The sequence below is a fragment of the Nycticebus coucang genome, chromosome 1 (genome assembly GCF_027406575.1).
Source record: "Nycticebus coucang isolate mNycCou1 chromosome 1, mNycCou1.pri, whole genome shotgun sequence".
Lineage (NCBI taxonomy): Eukaryota > Metazoa > Chordata > Mammalia > Primates > Lorisidae > Nycticebus > Nycticebus coucang.
This window is the reverse complement of record NC_069780.1, coordinates 104,102,632-104,124,641: the sequence shown is the minus strand read 5'-3', so window position 1 is coordinate 104,124,641 and position 22,010 is coordinate 104,102,632. Positions and strand designations below refer to the sequence as shown.

The 22,010-nt window shown below is 38.0% G+C and overlaps 1 protein-coding gene across 1 annotated transcript in view; it reads right to left on the bottom strand.

Moving 5' to 3' along the window:
• Window positions 1-8,617, bottom strand: part of GLRA3 (glycine receptor alpha 3) — a 92,379-nt gene extending 83,762 nt beyond the window's left edge. The window contains exons 1-3 of the mRNA XM_053595857.1: window positions 8,457-8,617; window positions 7,885-8,140; window positions 1,261-1,388 (exon numbers count right to left, since the gene is read on the bottom strand). Coding sequence (XP_053451832.1) covers window positions 1,261-1,388; window positions 7,885-7,955 — 199 coding nt within the window. The 5' untranslated portion in view covers window positions 7,956-8,140; window positions 8,457-8,617. The remainder of the gene's footprint in view (window positions 1-1,260; window positions 1,389-7,884; window positions 8,141-8,456) is intronic.
• Between the last annotated feature and the right edge of the window lie 13,393 nt (window positions 8,618-22,010).

Genomic DNA, 22,010 nt, shown 5'->3' with positions numbered 1-22,010 from the left:
AGAGTGTGTGTCCTGCTTAATCAAGTAATCAAAGTGAACATCACCAGTGATTGCAAAATTTGACACGATCCACCTTCTGATAAGATGCAATCAGAAGAAGGTTGGATCATTTCCATGATATTCCTGCCAAGGTGCACTACCTAAATAGAATCATGAAAAAATAAATTTGACGATTACAGTCTTTATTAGAAATTCAGGTAAGGCATGGGGTAGGCGGAATACTTTTAAACATTATTAATGTCTTTTAGTTTGTAATCCGGCCCATTTCCCAGTAAGTAAATTTAGCAATTGTTTGATTTTCCATAATGTGAAGAGTCCTACAGGGAGAGATTTCCAGATGGGGAAGCTTATTGCCAATTCGTAAAGAAGCTTCCATTCCAGTTAGAAAGATAGCTGATAGAAGAATTAAATGACATATGTACACACACACAAAATACCCCATCTGTTTCTAAAATAAATGGTCAAGAAAATAAGTATTATAACAGTTAGAGAGGGCTCGGTGCCCATAGCACAATGGTTATGGCACCAGCCACGTACACGGAGGGTGGCGGGTTTGAACCTGGCCCGGACCGGCTAAACAACTGCAACAAAAAAAATAGCCAGGCATTGTGGCAGGTGCCTGTAGTCCCAGCTACTTGGGAGTCCTACAGGGAATGAGAATAGCTTAAGCCCAAGAGTTGGAGGTTGCTGTGAGCTGTGACGCCATGGCACTCTACCCAGGGTGACATAGGGAGACTCTGTCTCAAAAAAAAAAATTAAAGAATCAGAGAAAGAAAAATTGTTGGTCCAAAGAAGGAAAATTATGGTAGCTGTGAACATGTGAACAGATTTCATTTTTCAAGATGTATCTGTGACTAATACAGTGTTTGGGAGATTATTGGTAATAAGCATTACAATTTCTGGTAAAATCAATTAAAATATATATATATATTATTTGATAAAGGTGCCCACATATATAGGGCTGCACCTGTGGCTCAGTGGCTAGGGCGCCAGCCTCATATACTGAAGGTGGCGGGATCAAATCCGGCCCTGGCCAAACTGCAACAAAAAATAGCCAGGCACTGTGGTGGGCGCCTGTGGTCCCAGTTCCTGTAGTCGGGAGGCTGAGGCAGGAGAATTGGCTAAGCCCAAGGAGTTGGAGGTTGCTGTGAGATGTGACACCACGGCACTCTACCAAGGGTGACAAAGTGAGACTATCTCAAAACAAACAAGCAAACAAACAAAAAAACGCATATATAAAATAGTAAGCTGAAGAATTACCTTTAAAATTGGGTCTGATTCTTGCATCGTAACCCGATGTCCTCCCCATTAACTTATCCAGAAAGTCAGAAGGTGACATTGCAGCACTTCGAGACTGTGCACTATCTGTTTTCTTTGTGGCCACCAAACTAGAAAGAACATCAACAACAACAACAAAAATACAGGTTTTACAAAAAGAAGGCTTTTAACAGCAAATATAAAATAGAAATGTCAAGTAAAAATGCCTTTGACAGCAAGGTTTCCGGGGTAGCCAGTCCAATCATCAGGTGTGGCATTATTTTATATTAAAACTGGAAATAAAAATCCACCTCTTGGAAGGCCTAAAATACCAGGCCTTCAATATCTGTATTTTTCCAAACTTGACTTTTAGTTCAAAATGTCCTAGAGTGCCTCTTTACCTGGTTGCCCTGGCAAGGCAGGCTGTGTATGGCCAGCATATCTTGCTCTGCAAGCTTGTATCCTGTCCTGTATGCCTATCTTGTTCTTACTCTGTAAACCTGCCTTTCTGTTCCTGAATAAACTTTGTTCTATGCTTGCCTTAAAAAAAAGTGTCATAGGGCTTCAGGCATAATGAAACATGAAAGTTCAGCTATGAAATGCAATTCATATTGCTTTTATTAGGGGAAAAACATTACCTTCCATGTTTTGTGAATTTTTCTCAGCAGTAAAAAAATTCTGTTCAGTAGATTAAACAATCATACTCCTTTTTTTTTTTTTTTTTTGAGATTAAGTCTCACTCTGTCATCCTGAGTAGAGCGTTGTGGCATCATAACTCACAGCAACCTTAAACTCCTGGGATGACGTGATTCTCCCACCTCAGCGTCCCAAGTAGATGTGACTATAGGTGCCTGTCACCAAGCTTGGCTAGTTTTTCTACTTTTAGTGGAGATGGGGTCTTGCTCTTGCTCAGGCTGGTCTTGAACTCCTGAGCTCAAGAGATCCTCCTACCTCAGCTTCTCAGAGTGCTGGGGTCACAGGTGTGAGCCACAATAATATTCTTTTCTTCAACTAGCATGCATCCTGTATTAGTAACACACTCAGTTAAATGCATTTCTTCTTTCACTTACTTGCCATTAATCTATAATACCTTTTATTCAGGTCTAAAATCTGTACGTGAAGATTGAGAAACTACTGTAAATGTGCTGTGCACCTGTGTAATACATTATGAGAACTTGTATATAATGTGTCCCCAGATTCTTTTCATGCAGACATTTTCCTTTGTATGCAGCTGCCCATCCTAGAAATCCTTGGTGTGACTGCTTCCCCCGCTCACCTCCTCATTTACCTACATGGCTTCTTTACAAGCGAGGGCCTGAATGCAAACATTAAACTCTACTTCTGGTGGGGAGGGATTTATAGAGAAATTTGAGTAAAGTTGCAAGACTATTCCTGTAATGATAACTACCCATTTATAATTAAATTATCTGCTTCTAAATTTTCTTCATAATCTATTGTGAAAGAATACTATGATTCCTCCATATTTTCTCAGATTTTTTGCTATATCCAGCTCAGTAGCTCTTGCTAACATTATGGAATAACATTTTTAATCATAAACTGTAATTTCTTCCACTGAATTGGACCATCAACATTTCCTACACATATATTATATACTTATCTCATCCCTTTTGCAAAGAATATTCCCTTTATATCTCATTTTGTGCCCCTTGAAAACGTATTTTACAAAGAGTCGCAAGCATCAATCCCTCTTGATAGCTTTCCTATCTCTTTCCTAAAACATCGCTATTTGTGTTTTTCTTTTGATGCTTGACCCTTTGCATTTTCTTCTAGAGACTCTGAGTTCCATGATGGAAAAAAGGTGCTATTCATACAATCATCCATAGCTAAACTGCACATTGCACAAGAATTTGTGCACTGAATTTGGTGAATAAATCTTGTGAATTTCTTAACATTATACATTAAACACATAATTTTTAATTAGCTTGCCTCAGTACGTAGTTGTCTGGTTAAGGGAGGGAAAAGATATATAAAAGGTAATATTCTCCAAGCTGTGCTCTAAATTGTCAGAGTAGGTTGCTTAAGGCTTTGGCTGAAGAGATGGGCTATGACTCTTCTACACACAGGATAATTTACAATTATTTCCAGGCAAAAAGGGATGAATCATATATTCAATGTAGCAAATTTTTTAAAAAAAGCTGTATATAATTTTGATAGTCTATCAGTAGATAACAAATCATCATAATAGTAAAGTTCTATTCACAGAAGCATATTTTTTCTACCATATCTTAGATGAGAAAATAGAGCTAAGATTAAAAAGGATTTCCCACTTCCTCCAAACATATCAAAAGAAAACCAAGAGCTCTGTGCTAAAATGGTTTTCTTAGGCTTTGAAGCAAACCAAGCAAACATCCCATTTTTGATTATCATGACATCTAAAATTCATTTTTTGATACAACGTGCCATAATTTATTCAGGTAGCAAACATTGTGTTGGTATTGACCTGTAAAGATGAAAAATTTAATGGGATGGTATGAAAACAATCAATTTAAATTACTACTTTTGGCCATTGTCATGCTTTTGGAATTCATTCTGCAAGCTCTTCATAATCATCACTTATCTGCATTTCAAAGAAAGCTGAACACTGACACTTTGTTCTTTATTTTATTAGTGTGAGAACTAAAACCCAAAAGCCATGGAAGAATCGTTTCATTTCTCTAAGAAAGATCTTAGAGAAGCATGGACATTTGAAATTTTCACTACTTGGAAATTCAGATTACTTATGTCTGTTTATGCAGCCTTCTCACTTGTATTTATTTTTAAATCATCCTCTTAAAAATTCCCCTTTAAAACTTGCATTTCTTATGCCTGACATATTCTCGCAATGAATACTTCTAATTATATTGTACCTGTCAATATTTTCTTTTTGCTGCTTTTGCCTTACTAAAGTTTATTTATCAAAAAGTAGATATTATGCCAACATAAAAAAACTAAGGTGTCATCTGTTCTCTCACAATAATATGCTAGAAAATGCTGGAAATCTTTTTAATAATGTTGCATTGGTCAAAGGTTATCCTAGTAAGCAAAAGTAACTCTCACACATTGCTGACGGGAGCATGAGTAGGGACAACTACTTTGGAAAACTGGTAGTACCTACTAAGACATACTGGTAAGTCTTGGACCCAACCCACATAGTTGAATTTCTCCAAAATGGATAATGAATAATCCACAAAACGATGTTCTAAGACATTCATCACTGTACTAGCCAAAATCTGAAAGATACCCAAATATTCCTCAACAGGACAATAGACACGTTGATTGCGATGTGTTTGTAAAGTAGAATACCGTATTTTAACAAGAATAAAATAAGCTATCACTACACGTGCCAAGATGGAGAAATCGGATAAAGGTAATGTTCGTAAAAATAAAACAGACTCAAATGAGTGTTTCTAAAAAGTTCAAAATCAGGAGGAACATGTTCATTGTGTAAGTCAGGAGAGTGGTCACTTTTGGGCGGGGTAGTGCCTGGGAAAAGAGGTGGTGGAGGGAGAAGGCAGGACAGGCGCAACTGTGATGTTTACCCATCTACTTCTTGGTCTGTGGTCTTTTGACCTGTGTGTCTTCCCTTTGCGGAACCTTATCTGGATGGAAACTTACTGTTGGTGCACATTTTTCTGTGTATGTTGTATCAATAATTTGTTAAAAATTATTTGAAATTTTATGAAACAGAGGTCTGTATCAATGCATTATTTACGTATAAGTACCTGTGGTTTTTCATTGATATCTTTGCCTCCAAATTGTCCTGGAAAAATTCTTTTAAAATAAAATATATACATTATTATTTATATATTTTATATGTATATATATATATATATATACATACATATAGACACACACAGACACACACACACATATATATACATGTATGTGTGGCTTTTGAATTTTAGTTCTCACACTAATGAAATAAGGAACAATTACTGGTCAATTTTTTTCAGATTTTCATATTTCTGAGAATAGAGTTTTTTGTAGCATTCATTATGGATTCTTTGAAAAGTATCTCAAGAATGAGGGGAAAGTATCCAGTGTACTCAGTACTATTATGAAACCAATTTACGATCACTCCCACTTTCATATGAAGAATAGATCACAACTATGGCCCAGGATGAAGGAGGAACGGGTCTGAGAGGGGAGGGGAGAGGTCAGATGGAGGGAGGGTGAATGGTGGGATCACACCTAAGGTGCGTATTGCAAGGGTACATGTCGGATCTATTAAGTATAGAGTATAAATGTCTTAACACAATAATTAAGTAAATGAGGTGAGGGATATATCAACCAGCACAATGTAAGCATTCCAATTTGAATATGAAATCAGCACATTGTACCCCCTAAATGCATGAATGTATACATGATCTACCTCTTTATGATTTAATAATTAAAAAAAGGAATGAAACAGCAATGTTCAGCTTTCAATATATATATAGGAATTAATACTAAATACTATTTTGCATTTGTTTTTCCTTTACTCATTTCCTTTTTGCTCAATACGTCAGGAATAAATTTAGAGAATCAAGAATTGTTTCCAAAAAGACATTCCTTTTACAAAACTGTTCCAGAAGAGGGAGCTTCCCCTTTCCTTACTGCATACAGGAAATCCTCCTTCAAGTGTCATCACTAAAAGTGAAAATCTTTAAATTTCTGCATATGGCTAAAGCTTTCCATAGAGTGATGAGCTATTCTCATCGAGGATGGAAAACAAAGGAATCGTGACAAAATGATGGAAAAATTTGATGAAGAATATGAGTCTGGTGTAAATTTCTGTATGTTGTCAAGGGATTATATTTTTTGGCTATTCATAAAATGCATTCTTAACTGAGTTTATTTAATTAATGAAGATAAATTCTTATAATCACAATCATCAATTTTAAATACATTTTGCATGAATTGCAATAAAAAAGACAAAAATCAGAGGATCTAGTGTTGAAGATTATGTATCTGAGAATATGATATAAAATTATCATGGTGAATTGCCACTATACAAATTTGACCTAATTGATCAAAATATTCTAGTTACTGACCTTAAAATTCCTAAATCTAAGTATCTATGAACTAAGCTACTCTTATTTCTTTGAAAAAATGCCTTTTTTTGAGACAGAGTCTCAAGCTATCATCCTGGAGAGAGTGAGGTGGCGTCATAGCTCACAGCAACCTCCAACTCTTGGACTCAAGTGATCCTCTTGTCTCAGTTTTTCTATTTTTAGCAGAGACAGGGTCTCGCTTTTGCTCAGGCTGGTCTCGAATTCATGAGCTCAAGCAATCCACCTGCCGTGGTCTCGCAGGGTGCTAGAAAAATGCATATTTTCATCTAAGATATTAAGAAGTAAGTTATAGTAAAAAATATTCAATTTCTATTGTAACCTGAATTTCGTACTCCTTTCCTTGAAATTTTCATCAATGTAAGAGCACCATGCACCTTATGATTACCACATACAAACGTTTTGACAACTATAAGGTTACAAACATTTACTACGTTGTATCAAATATTTCTCATTGAAACTAATCTGATTTAAAATAGTTTGACCCTTTTGAAGAAAATCAACAATTTTAGAAATACAATAATCACAACTCGTTCCTATTAAATACAGGCATGTTAAAACAATATTACTTCCTATAAGGCTGTTTTTAGGAGATAAATTATGTTTCTTAATGTAGCCCAAAGATGAAAAATTGACAGAGAAATGCAGAAAATATTTACATACTTTAAGTAGAAGTTACTATACACATAACTTACTCTAATAATTTGACTTTGATTTTCTCAAAAAGAGTGTGAGCCGTATAAATGGAAATTTTACAGCAATTATATAATAATAGCAAAATAAAAATTGTATTGGTGGTTCAAAACTCTATATGAGGAGTCAGTACCGTGCTTTGCTATATTGTTTAAGAATATAAGAAAGTTTCTCAAACTTTGCCTAGTTTCTCTTATGCTCTTAAATGTAAAAAAAACCCCTACCAAATATGACTGAAACATGATAAAAAATGATGTGTCAGAAATGTTTCATAGCTTAATACGTTTGTTTAAGTATTACTTTCTTTAAAAAGATCATTCTTGACACAGAACACATGCACTAGTCTATTCATGATTTTGCCTTCATATATTACCTGAACTAGGTCATTATAAAATAGTACTTGCAAGGCCTTTGTTTTGTATTCATTTAAGTTGACGTCTGGATGTATCAACAAAGTTCAGAGTTCTCGTATCAGTAAATGTTTATGTACTACATTTCTGCCTTTTAAAAAGTTAGCAATAGCCCACCTGTAATGACTAAGTATTTCACAGCTTTCAAAAAAGGAAACACCCAGAAAATACTGTAATTCATTTAGAAAAGGGAAACTTCAAAAGCAATTGGAGAGAGAAAACGTAGTCTTTTGAAACTTTTCTTCCAGAGTAATCTCAGCAGCAAATAAGGTGCCAGTTACTAAGATAGACTCACTAATCAGTGAAGATGGAGCGAATTACCTGTTTCGCAGAGATCTAAATAAATAGGCTGCTAGAGTTTCCGGTAGAAAACAAGAAGACTTAAGGGACCCTTTCAACAAGTCAATATAGAATTGCAAATTCCTCAGTGGGAGTGCCAACGAGTGATTGCTGTTAAATACAAATGGACCCACCTGAGTAACACTGCTGCCTCCCAGAAGTAAAATCCGGAAACTGACGTCCGAAAGTGTCTCACGTGGGCCATGATACGGGGAGAGATTCACGATCCTGAAAATAGTCCCCTTCTCCAAGGCATGGGGAACCAGACAGCGACGGAGACGCGCGGTCCAACCCCGCGGGGCGAGGGCGAAGATAAACCTCTGGGAGGCTTCAGCACCTCGGACAGCCCCCCGCGATCCGCGGACCGGTACTCGCCAAAGGGTGGAAGGTCTGTCCCGGGAAGAGACAGGGGTTAAAAACGGGCGGGTGCTTTGTGCCGTGAAAGCAGACGAGGGGGTGAGACGAAGGGCCTGAAATGCCTCGGTACTGAGGAACGGTTCTCTAAAGCTCACGGATGGAGAAGCCGCCGAGAGCAGAGCGAGGACGCTCCTCCACTTGCTCCCGGCGCCCGCCGGAATCCGGCTCTCAGTCTTCGGGCAAACCTGAGACCCAGAGCGCTGCAAAGGGGCGCGGGGGCGGGGCCCGGCGACCCTGGCTGGCCGGCCAATCCCGACCGCACACTAGGACAGAGGGACAGGCCACTTACCACGGCAGGCGGTGCTTAGCACTTGGCCCTCTGAAAAACACACCGCGCGGAGCAGGTGCACAGCCCCAGCCGCGACTGGACGGAGTGGGGAGGAGGAAGCCGCCACCCGGCTGAGAACAGCGAAGAGCCAGCGGTTTTGAGGATGAGTAGGGCCTCTCCAGTATTCCCTTGCAGGGAAAGGCACGATTTAGTAACAAAACGTCTTTTCCCGTGTGACACTGTCCCTGGCTCCTTACACCACAGTGCCAACGCCAGGGATAGAACCAGACCCTTTACAGGGCTAAGGAAGAGAAGAGCGCGGTGCACGGGCGCCATTGGAACAGAGCACCAGCAGCTTCTAGAATCCGCTTTCGTAAACCTGGCCAGGAAATGTCGTTGCCTGTGTAGACTGAGTTTCCTTCACTGATAGCAAGCGCTCAGAAAAAAAATAAAAATAAAGGAGGTGGGCAGTCTGAAGAGACGGCTCCTGAAGGTGCAATGCATCCCATTTTTTCTTACCCATTTTACATCTTCAAAGTTTAGGTGAGAATGACAAGTAGCTGTTTTTACTGTATAGGACGTGTTTCCTTCCTCTCTCTCCACTCCCCTTCTCTCTCTCCCCGCTTCCCTTTCTTTCTCTATCCCTTTCTCTTTTCCCTCCCATGACCATTTATTTACACTGAGTCTTGGAACGGAAGACTGGAAAGGAAAATTGCATGCTTGGATATGTATGTATGCTCATTTATGTATTGTAAGATAGTAAAAGTAAAACAATTAAAATCTCTTAGATATTTATAGTGGCTTCTATTTGTTAACACCATCAGCTGTTAACATCAAAATGTTCACTCCTTACATCTTCGCTTTTCCAAAAAACTCCCTGAGATATTCATTTTGGAAGCGTGGCTTTCAACTCTTAACTTTTCCAATAGCTAAGCTACTTGTCAAGAATATCTTTTTAATCTTTCTCACAAAGTTTTTTTTTTTTAACTAAGTTCAATGAGCAATTAATGTATTAGTTAGTCCTGCCATTCTCCATTTAACCAGATGAGTATAAGTCCTCACCTTCCCGCCATGTCAAATGAAAAAAATCCTCGTTCTCTCTACTCTACAGTATAAAAAATTGTTTACACTTAGTAAAAATAGTTTTCTATATTCCCCCCCCCTTATGTTCTTATAAACCATAAAGTGCCAGAAGTCTAGTAAGGAATGCGATTAATTCTACCCCCAAATATTTGCACTTTGAGAGGGTTCATACCATTGTAATTAACTTGATTATTCAATGAATCTCTTCAAGGCTGACTAAGCACAAATGCTTCTTAGCTGGCCATTCTTTGGATAGTAGTTAACAATAGTTTAAAAACTCACACTTAGGGTGGCTCCTGTAGCTCAGTGGGTAGGACGCTGGCCACATGCACTGAGGCTGGCAGGTTCGAACCTGGTCCAGGCCTCCTAAAACAACAATGACAACAACAACAACAAAATATACGGGTGTTGTGGCCGGTGCCTGTAGTCCCAGCTACGTGGAAGACTGAGGCAAGAGAAGCACTTAGGCCCATGAGTTTGAGGTTACTGTGAACTGTGACACCACAGCACTCTACTCATGGTGACAGCTTGAGACTCCGTCTCAAAAAATAAAATAAGTAAATAAATAAATAAACTCACACATAATAAAAAAAACTTGATTATTTTTCAAGGCTACCTGGGTTCCTTACCTTGCTTAACCACTAACTACTTGGATATCTTTGGAAAAGTGGTATACTTTTAAAAAATCTGTATTGTAACTTTTCTTTAAAATATATTTATTAAACACATTGGATTAAATGTCCGCTGCAGTCCATAAGTAAATGACTGGGTAATATTTAAAATTCTGTGTTTATATTACTCTGGATTATTAAGTTATACAATAGTTCAAAAAGATAGGGTAGTTTTAACTATTTCTTCTTGTCATTATCATGGAGGCATAGAAGGATAAAAGTCTTATGAGAGGATGTGGGACTCCCCATAATACTCATTTTTCATAACCCCATGATTATTTTCCTCAAATTACTTATCACAAGCTATCATTCTCCTCATTTATTTGTTTTACCTGTGCACTGGAGTGAGAATCATTTGTGCTATTTATAGCACAGCATCTGGCCTATAGTAGATACTTTGTATTTGTTGGCTGTATTATATTAGAAACACAATGAACATCTTCGGAATTGGCAAAGAAATGGATTTGTTACAGTATGTTAGGGACTAGACTAATAAGATAAATTAGAAATTGAAGGGTGAGTTGTGGTACCTCATTTCTTTCAGGTAACATTTGATGATTAATTTTCTAAAGTTTCTTGGTGAATTTTTATATCAGTTGTTTTAATTCCTATAAGGTCAAAATGGATTTCATGCATGTACATTTTTTTCCATAGCTATCTTGCAAAATTTTACTCTTTTGAGAACAATAGTTCTGACTGAATGGGGAGGTGAATGAAAGCATTTCTGCAAAAGAGACTATTGTGTGGCTGAAGATAAAGTGGATTTTTATATGTCCAAATCTCAGCTTTTCCTTTGTGGCCTTTATTATTCCTTTCTTGCACAAATGGATTATGTTTCACACTTCACAAGGCAAACTACTTCAAAGCTGAATGGGATATTACTCTCCATCATGCTTGCTACTGCTTTTGTGTGTGTGTGTGTGATTTTTGGCCGGGGCTGGGTTTGAACCTGCCACCTCCGGCATATGGGACCGGCGCCCTACTCCTTGAGGCATATGGGACCGGCGCCCTACTCCTTGAGCCACAGGCGCCGCCCCCTTTACTACTGCTTTTTAAAGATAAAGTAATTACGGCCCAGAGTGGTTTAATGTTTACAAGCCCTTATATCCAGTAAGTTGCAGACGTCAAACTTGGATTTGGGGCTTCTGGCTCATGTCTACTGTTTTGTCACTACCGTGGACCTTTAATGGCATATATACTCTATTCACTCAAAATATATGCGTGTTGCCTAAGCTACACAAAGGTAGGTCAATTTCAACACAATGATAAAGGAGCTTTTAACTCCTGTTAACTTTTTTGCACAAGCTCAGTTGTTACTCCCATTGATCTAAAACGTGTAATAGTTTCCCACACATTATTAAGATGCTTTGCTACTTTACTGATGATTTATCAGTATAGAGTCATTCTAAACATCTCCCTCAAAAGCAGATATGCAAATCAAATGCCAGTTTAAATACTTGTCAAAAGTATTGTTATTTTTTAAATAGTTAGAATATTGACATTTTTAACACTCTCTAGAAAGATTGAAAGAAAGTTTTGGTTTAGGAATCAATTTCTTTGATTAATACAAATCAGGTGAAGGGGAATTAAGCTGATTCCATCAATGGATATTATCATCACATGTGTGAGCTTAGACAGGGAACCACTTTCTGAGGGCACTAATCATGACATGTTAGCTGATAAGATGACTCTTTATCTTGAATTTGGGAGAAATAAATATCCAATAGCCTATCTAGATTTTCCTTTCCAAGCTACAAATTTTCTCAAAGGAATCTGAGCAACAGACTCTTCCTATCTCTCCTGCTTGCTGTGATTAATGTTCCATAGTGAATATTAAGGAGGTTTTTGTTTTTAAAGTAAATTGGATGATGCCATTCTTAAAACTCCTTCATTCTTTTCCAATGCAACGAATTAAAATTCACACTCCTCTTTGTGACTGACAATTCTCTGAATAATATTCCATGAGTAATCTCCTCAATCTAATTTCTTTAACATGAAATTGTATTTATTTTATGTAAATTTTATGGGTACTTTTAAATTTTCAGCATATTTAAATGAGTAGTTTATTGTGAAATATGTGGGAAAAATATTTTGCCTATTTATTTTTAAAAACTAATGTATTAAGATATGATTGATATAGGAAAAGATTTATTGTTTATTTCAAAATACTAATAAAGGGGGTACGAGTGTTTTCGTTACAAGGATATCGTGTATAATGCTTAAGCCAGGGCTTTTGGTGTGCCCATCGCCAGAACAGCGTTCGTTGTACCCAACTGTTAAGTTTCTAATCTAACACCCACCACTCTGTCCTCCCTCCTTCTCGGTTTCTCATGTCTTTTATATTGCTTGGTGCCTGTGCGTGCCCATCTTTTAGCTCCCACTTACTAGTGAGAACAGAGTGTGTTTGGTTTCCATCCACATTACTATAAATGACATAATGAGAACATTTCTTTCCTTTTTATGGCTGCATAGTATTCGTGGTATAGAAACAGACACACGCACACACATATATACACACATACATACACACATATGTACAGACAGTGCCAAAGAAATTCACATTCTAAGAGAGGAAAAGACTTTATTAAAATTGTAATATTCAATATATACTGACAACAAAAAATGAATACAAATCATGTTGAGCACTTTTTGTACTTGTGGAAGTCAAACACGACTTGAGTATTACAAATTTAATTTTTTGGCTACATTATCATTATTATTATTATTATTTTAGAGACAAGGTCTTGGTCTATCACCCAGACTGGAGTATAGTGGCATGATCACACCTCACAGCAGCCTCAAATTCCCAGAATCAAGTGATCCTCTGGCCTCAGCCTCCCAAGTACTTGGGACTACAGGCACATGCCACTAGGCCTAACTAAGTTTTCTTAGTTCTTTGGTAAAGGCAGGATCTCACTATGTTGCCCAAGTTGTCTCAAACACCTAACTTCTGTTATCATCTCACTTTGGTCTGCCGAAGTCTCATGCCCAACCTTTTTCTGGTTATTTAAAATTATAACTTCTTAATAGTTAGAAGTTATTCATTTTGATGGATTTTTGGTAGTTTGTGACTTATGAAGAATTGGTCTATATTATTCTAATTGTCAATTAATGAACAAAAACAATGGATCCTAGGATGGTTTCTAAGGCCATTATGTTTTTAAGGGCCATAAGATCTCTAGTAATATTCCCTATTTCATTTCTGATATTGGTGATTTTTGTCTTCTCTCTCATTAAGCCATTCTCACCGGAGGTTTGTTATACTTTTTTCTTTCTTTCTTTCTTTTTTTTTTTCCAGAGAATAGGATTTTAATTTTATTGATTTTTCTCTATTGTTTTTCTATGTCTTTTATCAGTCACCTGTTCTTTTTAAAGACTTAGTTCAGTTTGTTTTGTGTTGGAATGCCTCCACATCTGAGTGAAGAGACATTAAGGAATGAGAAATAAAGGGAGGGCACTTAAAAATGAAAATTTAAAATATAATAATAAAATTTTAAAAAGGAGGGCAAAGCTCGGCACCCATATCTCAGTGTTTAGAGCGCCAGCCACATATACCGAGGCTGGCGGGTTGGAACCAGGCCGGGACCTGCTAAACAACAATGACAACTGCAACAACAACGAAAGTTGTGGTGGGTGCCTGTACTCTCAGCTACTTGGGAGGCTGAGGCAAGAGAAGGGCTTGAGCCTAAGAGTTTGAGGTTGCTGTGAGCTTTGACGCCATGGCACTCTATGGAGGGTGATACAGTGAGATTCTATCTCAATAAATAAATAAAATAAAATAAGTAAAAAATAAAAAAGGAGAGCACACCAAAGAACTGTGGAAAGATTTTTAGAAAGGCAGAGAAGATTTTTTTTTTTTTGGCAATTTACTGGGGTTAAAGCTTCTAACTGAAAGTCAATTTTTTTTTTTTTTTTTTAAGAGACACAGTCTCACTTTATGGCCCTCGGTAGAGTGCCATCGCATCACAGAGCTCACAGCAACCTCCAACTCCTGGGCTTAAGCAATTCTCTTGCCTCAGCCTCCTGAGTAGCCGGGACTACAGGCGCCCACCACAACGCCCGGCTATTTTTTGGTTGCAGTTCAGCCGGGGCCAGGTTTGAACCCGCAACCCTCTGTATATGGGGCCAGCGCCTTACCGACTGAGCCACAGGTTCTGCCCTGAAAGTCAATTTTTAAGCTATTAAATATTATATGAATATCTGTATTAATATGTACATGTATTATGTATATATATACATATGCCTTTCCCATTAACTTTGGTCTCCAGTGACTACTGTTGGAAGGGAATTCTTTGCTCTCTATGTTCCTGGCATTCCTGAGAACAGAATCCATTTGTAACTGTCTGTATAACTTTTCTGTTTGACTCTGCATTCTTATGACTTTATTTTTTATCTTTCTGAATTGTTATGACTCTGTTACTTTACTGGCTATAACAACATGTCTCGGAAACTCTTGTTGACAAAGATGACATTGCCAATGATCATTTCATGAATTTCTACAAAGGTTTGTTTATCTGTATAATGTCCTATTTAACTGGCACTTGTCTTCTCACAACAACAATTCTCTTACCAAGTTCATCTGAAAAAACCATCCAAGACTTGCTTTGAAATCCTGCCTTTCTCCATGCATGGATCCTTGATTATTGTGTCTTAAATACAATTAGAGCAGTGGGTCATGACCCACAGGTTGAGAACTGCTGAATTAGAGATTTCTGGTGTGAAGAGGAAAAATTCAAAACTTCTCCAGGCTGGCTCAAGAAACAGACTTATCAGGGCCTCTGTTTCTCTACTTTCCCCATGAGCTCTTTATCCAGACAATTCAGACCCTCATAGTATTATTCTTATCATCATCATCATCATCAGTATTTGAGATGGAGTCTCTCTCTGTCACCCTGGGTAGAGTAACGCGGCCTCCACCCAGCTCCAAGCAACCTCCTACTCCTGGCCTTAAGCAATCCTCTTGCCTCAGCTTCCCAAGTAGCTGGGACTATAGGCACCCACCACCATGCCTGGCTAGTTTTTCTATTTTTTAGTGGAGACCGTGTCTTGCTCTTGCTCAGGCTGGTCTCAAACTCCTGAGCTCGGGCAATCCACCCACCACAGCCTCCCAAAGTGCTAGAATCACATGCATGAGCCACCCGCATTGTGGTGGGCACCTGTAGTCCCAGCTATTTGGGAGGCGGAGGCAAGAGAATCACTTGAACCCAAGAGTTTCAGGTTACCGTGAGCTATGATGCCATAGCACTCTACCGAGGGCAACAAAGTCAGACTCTGTCTCTAAATAAATAACAAAACAAACAAACAAAAAAACTACTACCTTAAGTCAGATTCCAAAAATCAAAATACCCTATCTTCATCCTTTCTAACACAGTACTGTAAGATTATCAAGGTAATAGATCCTCTTATTTTGGCTAGAAATAAACTTAGCTTTCCTTTATATTTTGGCAATCTCATTGGGTAAGCAGTAACCATGGGGGTTCTACCAAGATCTGGCTGAGACCTCCCCGCACCAGGGCCAGTAATGCACATTTGTTCGAGCCCCTGTTATCTTCCAGCTCAAGGGCTAGCCAGATGTTGGTGGTTAAGTATCAAATTAGGTCCGAACTCCGAATTTTTTGTTGTTGTTGTTGAGGTCCCCAAGTGCTGAGGTTTGTTTTGCCTATTTGCCTCTTAGGAATGAATAAAGGACCCTTTCTAACTTTTTAGAAATCTTTTGGTTATCTGATAAGATCTGAAAATCTTTCGTTCTTAGTAGAAACCTGCTTCACTGTTAACATTGCTACTTTTTCCTACCCTTCACCTCTGTCTGCCCTTGTTATTCCTTCTGTAAATGTATAAGAGTAAGTTCATGGGGAAGGAGGAGAAAAAGAAGCCTTAATAAGTCTGTTTCTTAAGCCAGCATGGAGAAGTTTTGAATGTTTCCTCTTTATACCAGAACCTTTGAACAAATTTCCCTGTTATCAGAAGTTCAAGTTCCTGGTGAATTTTTTGTTTTTGTTTTTAAGTTAGAGTCTCACTCTGTCACCTTAGGTAGAGTGTGGTGGCATCATAGCTCACAGAAATCGCAAACTCCTGGGCTCAAATGATCCTCCTGCCACAGCCTCCTGCATAGCTGGAACTATAGGCACCCACCACCATGCCTGGCTAGTTTTTCTATATATATATATATATATATATATATATATTTTTTTTTTTTTTTTTTTACTAGAGATTAGGTCTTGCCCTTGCTCAGGCTAGACTCAAACTCCTGAGCCCATCAATCCCCCCACCTTGGCCTCCCAGAGTGCTGGGATTACAGGCATCAGTCATTGTGCCCAGCTCCTGGTGAATATTTTGAAAGATCTTTTCAACAAAAACATAGCATGTCTTAGGATAAATGGATGACTTCATAGATAAAGTGGCCAGATGTTCTTAACCCAGGCATTACACCCTGGAATACTCTTGAAAAGGACAATTTCACACACTTTAAACAGAAAGGGCAGTGGAGAAATGATCGTACTATTTTAGCTAAGAAAGAAAAGAGAGAAAAAATAAAGTTGCGTAGGTAATTAATGAAATTTCTTCAGGAGGAAATAGAGTGCCCAAAGTCCCTTTGATGCAAACATCTCCAAATATTAAAGAAAAACCTTAGAAAGTTCTGATTGATATGCCCTAAGCCATCTGCCCTATATCCTCACGCTTTTACCCAACCTCTCCCTGGGAGCAGATGATGTCAGGTGCCTGTCCCTCTGATAAACCCTGAAGCATTTTGCATGTCCCAGCCATTAACTGTCACCCTCAGACTGTAACTGAAAAACATTCTTCACTCCTTTGTGACATCACGTCCACTAACCAAATGGGGCAATGTGAGGACCTGCTGTAAAATAGAAGTTCTCCTGGTGGCCCGGTCCTGGGACATTCCTGAGGACACCCCTGATCATAACCAGGTCTTAGCTAACTTCCTCCTTGTCTCCCCATACTCCTAACACACGCTGATGTTCAAAAGAATCAGCCAGACTTCTGGGTATAATTTATACTGATTTTTAAATATTTGGGGATATGGACCTATTAGTTTCAGACTAAACCCCTCAACCACGTATCCAAATTTGCACCATACCTTCTAAGGCCAAAACCTAACAAAGTACTAATACTAATAGATGAAAATCTAATATAGAAAGGAATCACCAAACTGTGTACTATTCCTTTTAATATTTCTCTTTTGTGTGTTAAGAAAAAAAAAATTACAAAGGCCAGTGATATAAATTTGTCCAGAATCTCGTGAGAATAAATATAATAGTAATCTCCCACTTCTCTATAGGACCATCATTAAGTTGAAATGCCTCGAAACTTGATATTTACCAGATATGTTGATTACATTCTCATAGATTTTTGTCTCTTTTGTAAAACGAAAATTATCATAATAATGTCTATCTCATATGATAGACTAAGAGCCTACGTTAAATATGGAGGGCAATGTCTGCCATATTTTATGCATTTGCTAAATAATTGTTATTTTTAAATACAATAACAGTTTCTCATATTTCTAGTTCATTCTATCTGTAAACGCTTCCATAAAACACTTCCTTATCTTTGATGACCTTGACAGACTTTAGCTACAAAATATGCAACTCCAACGTACACCAAAGGTAAAAGCATATTTGAATTCAGTGACATGGAGAAGTGAGAGATTACTATTTTATTTATACTCCCCAGATTCTGGACAAATTTATATTACTGCACCTTAGATTAGTTCTTGCTTTTCTTTTTTCTTTTTTTTTATTAATATTAAATCATAGCTGTGTACATTAATGCGATCATGGGGCACCATACATTGGTTTTATAAACAGTTTGACACATTTTCATCACACTGGTGAACATAGCCTTCCTGGCATTTTCTTAGATATTGTGTTAAGACAATTATATTCTACATTTACTAAATTTCAAATCTACCCTTGTAAGATGCACTTCAGGTGTAATCCCACCTATCACCCTCCCTCCGCCAATGCTCTCCCTTCCCTCCCCTCTCTCTCCCCATTCCCCATATTGTTAGGTTATAACTGGGTTATAGCTTTCATATGAAAGCCAAAAATTAGTTTCATAGTAGGGGTGAGTACATTGGATAGTTTTTCTTCCATTCTTGAGATACTTTACTAAGAAGAATATGTTCCAGCTCCATCCATGTAAATATGAAAGAGGTAAAGTTTCCATCTTTCTTGAAGGCTGCATAATATTCCATGGTGTACATATACCACGATTTATTAATCCATTTGTGGCTCGATGGGCACTTGGGCTTTTTCCATGACTTAGCAATTGTGAATTGGGCTGCAATAAACATTCTGGTGCAAATATCTTTATTATACTGTGATTTTTGGTCTTCTGAGTATATACCTAGTAGAGGAATTATAGGATTGAATGGCAGCTCTATTTTTAGATCTCTAAATGTTCTCCAAACATCTTTCCAAAAGGAATGTATTAATTTGCATTCCCACCAGCCATGCAGAAGTGTTCCCTTTTCTCCACATCCACGCCAACATCTCTGGTCTTGGGATTTTGTGATATGGGCTAAACTTACTGGAGTTAGATGGTATCTCAAGGTAGTTTTGATTTGCATTTCTCTGATGATTAAAGATGATGAGCATTTTTTCATGTCTGTTAGGCCGTGCACCTGACTTCTTCAGAGAAGTTTCTCTTCAAGTCCCTTGCCCAGCCTGTGATGGGATCACATGTTCTTCTCTTGCTTATATGTTTGAATTCTCTGTGGATTCTGGTTATTAAACCTTTGTCAGAGACAACCTGCAAATATCTTCTCCCAAACTGAGAGCTGTCTGCTTGCTTTATTTACTGTGTTCTTGGCTGTGCAGAAGCTTTTTAGTTTGATCAGGTCCCATTAGTGTATTTTTGAAGCTGCTTCAATCGCCCGGGGGGTCCTCTTCATAAAATCGCATAGACCGATTTCTTCAATGGTTTTCCCTGCACTCTCTTCTAATATTTTTATAGTCTCATGTCTTAAGTTTAAATCTTTAATCCAATGAGAGTCTATCTTAGTGAATGGTGAAAAATGTGGGTCCAGTTTCAGTCTTCTACAGGTTGCCAGCCAGTTCACCCAGCACCATTTGTTAAATAGGGAATCTTATCCCCACTGAATGTTTTTTTTTTTGTAGAGACAGAGTCTCACTGTACTGCCCTCGGGCAGAGTGCCGTGGCATCACACGGCTCACAGCAACCTCTAACTCTTGGGCTTATGCGATTCTCTTGCCTCAGCCTCCCGAGCAGCTGGGACTACAGGCGTGCGCCACAACGCCCGGCTATTTTTCTGTTGCAGTTTGGCCGGGGCTGGGTCTGAACCCGCCACCCTCAGCATATGGGGCCGGTGCCCTACTCACTGAGCCACAGGCGCCGCCTCCTACTGAATGTTTTTAATTGGCTTGTCAAAGATCAGATAACGGTAAGTAGCTGGATTCATCTCTTGGTTCTCTATTCTCTTCCAGACATCTACTTCTCTGTTTTTGTGCCAGTACCAGGCTGTTTTAATCACTATGGACAGACATATAGTCTGAGGTCTGGTAGCGTGATTCCTCCTGCTTTGTTTTTATTTCTCAGTAATGTCTTGGCTATTTGAGGTTTTTTTGATTCCATATAAAACGAAGTATTATTTTTTCAGGATCTTTAAAGTTTGACAGTGGGGCTTTAATAGGGATTGCATTAAAATTGTATATTGCTTTGCGTAGTATGGACTTTTTAACAATGTTGAGTCTTCCCAGCCATGAACATGGTATGTTTTTCCATTTGTTAACATTTTCAGCTATTTCTTTTCTTAGAGTTTCATAGTTCTCTTTATAGAGTTCTTTCACATCGTTTGTTAGATAAACTCCCAAATATTTCATCTTCTTTGGCACTACTGTGAATGGAATAGAGTCCTTAACTGTTTTTTCAGCTTGACTATTGTTGGTATATATAAAAGCTACAGATTTATGAATGTTAATTTTGTAACCTGAGATGCTGCTGTCTGTATTCCTTGATCACTGCTAAGAGTTTTGTAGTAGAATCCCTGATGTTTTCCAGATATACAATCATATCATCTGTGAAGAGTGAAAGTTTGATCTCTTCTGACCTTATATGGATACCCTTGATCGCCTTCTCTTCCCTAATTGCAATGGCTAAAACTTCCATCACAATGTTAAAGAGCAGTGGAGACAATGGACAGCCTTGTCTAGTTCCTGATCTGAGTGGAAATGATTTCAGTTTAACTCCATTCGATATGATACTGGTTGTGGGTTTGCTGTAGATGGACTCTAGCAGTTTAAGAAATGTCCCTTCTATACCAATTTTCTTAAGTATTCTGATCATGAAAGGCTGCTGGATATTATCAAAAGCTTTTTTCTGTGTCAATTGAGACAATCATATGGTCTTTGTTTTTTCATTTCTTTATGTGCTAAATTATACTTATGGATTTACATATATTAAACCAACCTTGAGACCCTGGGATAAAACTGACTTGGTCATGATGTATAATTTGTTTGATATGCTGCTGGATTCTTTTTGTTTGGATCTTGTTGAATATTTTTGCATTATTAGTGATATTCATTAGTGATGTTGGTCTATAATTTTCTTTTCTTCTTGGGTCTTTTCCCGGTTTGGGGATCAGGGTGATGTTTGCTTCATAGAACATGTTGGGTAGTCTTCCTTCTTTTTCTGCGTTTTGGAACAGGTTGAGTAATATAGGTACTAGTTCCTCTTTATAGGTTTGGTAGAATGATGACGTGAAGCCATCTGGTCCTGGGCTTTTCTTTTTAGGGAGATCTCGTATGATTGATGCTATTTCAGAACTTGATATTGGCATGTTCAACATTTCCACTTGTTTCTGGCTAAGTCTTGGAAGGTGACGTGCTTCCAAGTATTGGTCAATTTCCTTCAGATTTCATATTTCTGAGAATAAAGTTTCTTGTAATATTCATTAAGGATTTTTTGAATTTCTGAGGAGTCTGTTGTTATTTTGTCTTTGTCGTTTCTGATTGATGAGATTAGAGATTTTACTCTTTTTTTCCTCATTAGGTTAGCCAAAGGTTTATCTATGTTATTGACCTTTTCAAAAAGCCAACGTTTTGATTGATTGATCTGTTGTATAATTCTTTTGTTTTCAATTTCATTTAATTCTGCTCTAATTTTGGTTATTTCTTTTCTTCTACTGGGTTTGGGGTTGGAACGTTCTTCCTTTTTCAGTTGCTTGAGATGTCCCATTAAGTTGTTAACTTCCTCTCTTTCTGTTCTCTTGAGGAAGGCTTGCAGTGCTATAAATTTCCCTCTTACGACTGCCTTTGTGGTATCCCAGAGGTTCTGATAATTTGTGTCTTCATTGTCATTTTGTTCCAAAAATTTGGCAGTTTCCTTCTTAATCTCATCTCTGACCCAGCTATCATTCAGCATAAGGTTATTTAACTTCCATGTTTTTGTATAAGTATGCAGATTCCTGTTGTTACTGAGTTGAACTTTTATTCCATGGTGGTCCTAGAGGATGCAAGGAATGATTTCTATTCTTTTAAATTTACTGAGGTTAGACTTGTGACCTAAGATGTGACTGATTTTGGAGTTTGTTCCATGGGCTGAGAAGTTTGTGTATTCAGTTTTGTTGGGATGAAATATTCTGTAGATGTCTGCTAAATCCAAATGTTGGATGGTTAGGTTTAAATGTAAAATTTTTTTGCTCAGCTTCTTATTGGAGGATCTATCCAGTACTGCCAACAGAGTATCGAAATCTCCAACTATCACGGAGCTGGAGGAAATCAAGTTGCTCATGTCTGTTAGAGTTTCTCTAATAAATTGAAGCGCGTTCTGGTTGGATGCA